Genomic DNA, 6,000 nt, shown 5'->3' on the forward strand with positions numbered 1-6,000 from the left:
TTACTCACCTTCTCTCACTGTACTCAGATGTAAAATCAGTATATGGCCTTTACCTTTTACTTGGCCTTTAACAAGTTAAAATCAAATAATAGTAAAACTGAGATTTTAATGTGTGGAAGGCCGAGCATCATTAAACAGGCAAATAAATCACCTATAACTCTCAGGAATAACACAATAGAATTTTTAAATAAAGCAAAAAACCTTTGCGTCACCATTGATAAATGACAAGCCACGTGAATAACACCATACAATCTATGTACATAGAAATGAAAAAAATATGCAAAATTCGTAATAGTCTTCAACAGTCGTACTGTCACTTCCTTCCTTATGACGTATGGTAACTTAGTAACACTGGCTCTAAACTATCGGAACAATGGCTGACGCCGTATGAAATATTTCCCCGGCGAGCTTAAACGCGTATCCAGAGGTAAAAAACCCCATCAATTTGATCATGTATTGACTTTTACACATTCTGATCACAAGGCATATGAAAAGGGAATGAAAAGTTCTAGCCAGCATGAAGAATAAAAAGTAATGATTTTCTTTGTTTAGAACCAAGATGGCCGCCGTTGCCGGGCGCGTGACATCAGACTATTGAATCCAATTTAATACCGATGCATATAGCAGAACTTTTAATTAATTCCATTGTTTTATCTAAATTGGAATATTGTAACTCCTTTTGGGCGAATTTAGCTAAAGACAAAATGAGCAAACTTCAGGTTGCTCAAAATAACGCAGCCAGACTCATTGTACGCAATAACAAAAAATACCCCTCAGCAACTCTCCTTTTCAGTGAGTTACATTGGCTTCCTGTGGAAAAAAAAGAATTCTATAAGATTTGTACTGGTGTCTACAAATCCTTGAGCACCAACAGTCCCTCCTATATTAAAGACCTCTAAACATATTTTTTCTTCATATATGCCCCCAATAGAAACTTGAGGTTTAGCAATGATCAATCAATCCTTGTCAAACCTAAGCCATTGCGTAAAATAGGTGAAGAATCTTTTCAATTTTCGGCCCCCCATTTTTGGAACTCTTTCCCATCACACGTGAGATGCTCGGATTTGTTGACAAATTTCAAATCTTGCTTAAAGTTTTATTTTTTTACGTCATAATGTTGCAATACTATTATCATATTTTGTTGTTGTTAAATTGAATTCGTATCATTTTTCTATCAAACTTATCTAACTGTAATATGTTTTGTTTTATATCACTGTAAAGCGCTTAGAGCCTGTGACAATTGGTAAAGCGCTATATAAATGCCATTTATTATTATTATTACCAGTGTTGTCTCTCTCCGAACCAAATTGTAATATCGCCTCACAGGCGTCTTGTCTCGTCCTGCATGTGAAGTATTGCTGTTGTTTAGGGAGCTCTCGTAAAGAGCATTGATCAAATTTAATGAATTTGGCGCTATATGAAAGCTCATGTTTTTAAAAAAAGTCCCTTACATAGGCAGAGTGGATCGTCCCCCATCGGCGTCCCAGGGCCTCATGGCCAGACAAAGGCGAGGTCCAATTCAAAGAGTACAAGACAAGGTACAGACCTGGTCTTGACCTGGTTCTCATGGGTATCACATGCACATTTAAGCCTGGAGAGAAAGTAAGTATGTAGCCTACTACTAAAATGTACCTTAATCTGTGCTAGTTAACCTTCTCTTTACCAACTATAGGAAAATCGTCACATTCGTTACGATACAACCAACATTTTTCTTATTCAATTTCTTCTGTACATCATAAAATTTAACGAAAATGAACAGTGTGTTGTAGAGCATGTTTTAGCCAAAGAAAGTATAAGCAAGAACTTTACTGCTATTACGTCTGAGTGATAAAAAGTCTATTTTTGTGTTAGTTGGGTGTGAAGTTTTGGGGAAAATCCTGGAAATGGCTAGTAAGGAGAGAGTTAAGTTATTCTAAAAGTTTATATAATATAATGAATTTATTATGGGTCTGTGTTAGATTCTTGTTAGATGTTTGTAACAAGCTATAGGATGGAAAGCTTGTGCTTTGATGTCCCTCACCAGAAGACAAAGGTCGTGTTCTCAGATTGTGTTCTATCTCTCTCACTCTTTCTCTCTCTCTCTCTATCTCTGTCCCTTTACCTCTCTCCCTCTCCCTCTCTATTAGTTTCTCTCTTCTGCACTCTTCCTTTCATTCTTTCCTCCAAACAGTGGGTCTATTGAAAGGCTCAGAGATTATTTTCTGCTGGATTCAGAGATATCAATAAAACGAAATTTCCCATGTTATATTGTACTTCCAATGCACACACAAAAACAAACAAAAAAACCCACCACACCCCCCCCCCCAGGAAATCTGACTTTTTACTCCCTTTATTTTACTGTACATTTTATTGACACATTTAAGCACCTCTACATTTTGGTAGTAAACTAGATAAGATGCATCATAGCCCTTCAGATCTGAATGAAGAAAAATTCATTGTGTACTTTTTTCTCTCAACATTTTAGATAGGTGTAGTAGGTAGAACAGGGGCGGGCAAATCTTCCCTGTTTCGTATCATTGAGGCCTATGAAGGGGACATAACCGTGGATGGAATAACTCTGAGTTCTATTGGATTGCACGATGTGAGAAAAAGGTTGACGATCCTACCACAGGTGAGATTTAGTGATTAATAACAAGACATGGACCAGAAAGAAATCAAACATTCCGGTTCTTATTGATGCAGGCCGAAGGTTCAGAAAACTGTTGTAAAGTTAAAATGAGAAAACTGACTTATTATGGACACATTTAAAGACACAACACCACCCAAAAATCATGCTAGAGGAAAAGGTAGTTGGCAGAAAGGCTGGGGGCAAACCAAGGAAGTCCTGGATAGAAAATGTGGAGGCAAAGAGAAAAATCGACTGCTCGGTAATGGCTCTTGAGCGTGAAGTATGGCGTGCCATGACATTCAACCTCTGTAGGGAGACGGAACTCCGGTAAGATAAGGTAACAAGACGGATTGATTAGAGAAGTGTATAGTTGAATCCTTGGAAAAGGCTCTTTACTAACTTTAATCTCTCACCGTACTTAGGTGTAAAATGAATACCTGGCCATTAACAGCGTTGTCCCTGTCGGATAAAAAATGTAATATTGCCTAACAGGCGTCATATCTCGATTTACACGTTACGTGTTGCTGTTGATCAGATATCCTTTGTAAAGGGCTTTGAGCACGTTTAGTTGATATTGCTCTATATAAAAAGCTCGTTTATCGTTTACGGATGTTAGCTAATCATCAATAGATGTAAAACACATCGTTTACACATGTAAACTCCATAGACGTAAGCACGTCGTTTACAAATATACACTCAACAGACTTCGTTTACACGCTGCATTGGAAAAACATCCCTTATTCATTTATTTTTCAGGACCCCGTTCTCTTTTCTGGAACTGTCCAAATGAATCTTGACCCCTTAGACGAACACCCAGAGAGCCAGATTTGGAGGACATTGACCTCTGTTCATTTGAGGGAGTTTGTCAAAGGTTTACCCCGAAGCCTCGACTACGTGGTGGGAGAAGGGGTCAAAGCTTAAGGTAAAGCATCTTGTAAAAGATAAAAGAAACTGACTTACTTGGTCCCTTCAATGAACGTTTACATTCTAATCGTATGGTTCAATGAACGTTCACACCATGTTCGTATGGACCAATGAACGTTTACATCCTGTTCGTACGGACAAATGAACTTTCACCTCCTAATCATATGGACCAATGAATGTTCACATCATGTTCGTATGGACCAATGAACGTTTACATCCTGTTCGTATGGAGCAATGAACGTGTACATCCTGTTCGTATGGACCAATGAACGTTTACATCGTGTTCGTATGGACCAATGAACGTTTACATCCTGTTCGTATGGAGCAATGAACGAATCCGGCTAGGTCATAAACGTAGTCATTTCGAACCATTAACTCATGTTTTTTTTACACAACACAATTAATATTTTATCCTATAGCCTGAGAACTTAAAGTTGAGTGAGCTATGAAAGGAAAAAGAAAAACAATCAAATATATCTTTAAAATGCATCTCCCACTTTTCCAGTATTGGACAACGCCAGTTGATATGTTTAGCCAGAGCCCTCCTCAAGAAAACCAAAATATTGATTCTGGACGAGGCTACGGCAGCTGTCGATTTAGAAACAGACAAATTTATCCATGACATTTTGCGGTCAGAGTTTATGGGTTGTACGATCATTGCTATAGCACATCGACTCAATACTATTATGGACTATGACAGGTTGGTGCTGGTGGATATATCATCCTCATCATCATCATCATCATCATCATCATCATCATCATCATCATCATCATCATCATCATCATCATCATCATCTTCATTCTCATCATCATCATTATCATCATAATCATCATCATCATCATCATCATCATCATCATCATCATCATCATCATCATCATCATCATCATCATCATCATCATCTTCATTCTCATCATCATCATTATCATCATCATCATCATCATCATCATCATCATCATCATCATCATCATCATCATCATCATCATCATCATCATCGTCATCATCATCATCATCATCATCATCATCATCAACTAATTTTGTCTAGTTTCCAAACATGTATGTGTCATTGTCTTTGATCCAACCAGCATTGATTATAAATGGAATAAAACTGTCTAGTTTTTCTTTTGTAAAAGTAAAAAAGACATTATAAGCTGCAACAATAATTTCACTGCATATGAAGCTTGCAAGATTGAAGTTGGACGCCATTGACTTGTGACATATCGCCGCAAATCAGTATTATGTGTGGTTATGTGGTCTAGTGATATGAGTCCTTGGAAAAGGCCCTTTACTCACCTTCTTTCACCGTACTCATGTGTAAAATGTGTACCTGGCCGTTAACAGCGTTGTCTCTGTCGGAAAAAAATGTAATATCGCCTAACAGGCGTCATGTCACCTCCTACATGTTAAGCGTTGCTGTTGGCCAGAGATCCCTTGTAACGCGCCTTGAGCTATATAAAAGATTATTAAAAACTATTATATCGATGTAAACCAGATGCCTAAATAAGATTTTAAAGTTAAAATCGCCAGAAAATAAATAATATTCCCTTTATTCATCCCATAGGGGAAATTTGTCTTTAGGGCGTCTATTCCAAGGGAAGACTGTAATAACCCAGTCGTGCGACGCAGTGCAGCGCCCAAACTGAGCTAGTACGAAATGACTTGCTCAAGGCCACACAGCGCAGCGGGTATTCGAACTGCATACCTTTCGGGTACGAAACAAAGACCGTAGCACCCGAGGCATGCTGCCTCATTTTTTACAGTTTAAGGATTTGTATTCATTCTTTTCGATAATACATATGAACAATTCAGGTCTCATGCTTTTGACAATAAATGCAATGTTTATCTTCACCTAATAATAGTATGTAATAGGATTCAATAGTCTGATGTCACGTCCGCCTAGCAACGAGCAGCTTGGTTCTAAACAAAGTATATCGGTACTTTTTATTCTTTATGCTGGCTAGAACTTTTGCACATGTCATATGATCGAAATGTATATAAGTCATAACATGATCAGATTTAAAATGTTTTTCTACTCTGGATACACTTTTATGCTCGTCGGAGAAGTATTTCATTAGGGCTTTCAGCCATTGTTCCGGAGAAGTATTTCATAAGGGCTTTCAGCCATTGTTCCGGAGAAGTATTTCATAAGGGCTTTCAGCCATTGTTCCGGAGAAGTATTTCATAAGGGCTTTCAGCCATTGTTCCGGAGAAGTATTTCATAAGGGCTTTCAGCCATTGTTCCGGAGAAGTATTTCATAAGAGCTTTCAGCCATTGTTCCGTTAGTTTAGAACCAGTTGCTAAGTTGCTATGCGTCATTACGAGGGAAGTGACGTCATGACTGTTGAAGCCTATTGTCATCATAATTATTTTCCTCAGAGTCCTGGTTTTAGATGATGGATACATCCAGGAATTCGATACCCCATCCAACCTGATACGTGACACCACATCTATCTTCTATTCCATGGCCAG

At 38.1% G+C, this 6,000-nt stretch overlaps 1 protein-coding gene across 1 annotated transcript in view; it reads left to right on the forward strand.

The window, feature by feature from the left end:
• Positions 1-6,000, forward strand: part of LOC144960266 (multidrug resistance-associated protein 1-like) — a 68,844-nt gene that overhangs the window by 62,327 nt on the left and 517 nt on the right. Inside the window, 6 exon segments of the mRNA XM_078893309.1 lie at positions 1,456-1,602; positions 2,465-2,611; positions 3,365-3,512; positions 3,515-3,530; positions 4,038-4,232; positions 5,908-6,000. The exon segment at positions 5,908-6,000 is cut by the window's right edge and continues 517 nt beyond it. Coding sequence (XP_078749435.1) covers positions 1,456-1,602; positions 2,465-2,611; positions 3,365-3,512; positions 3,515-3,530; positions 4,038-4,232; positions 5,908-6,000 — 746 coding nt within the window.

This window comes from Berghia stephanieae, chromosome 15, assembly GCF_034508935.2.
Source record: "Berghia stephanieae isolate SIO BIC M18660-M18661 chromosome 15, UCSD_Bste_1.3, whole genome shotgun sequence".
NCBI classification, from domain to species: domain Eukaryota; kingdom Metazoa; phylum Mollusca; class Gastropoda; order Nudibranchia; family Aeolidiidae; genus Berghia; species Berghia stephanieae.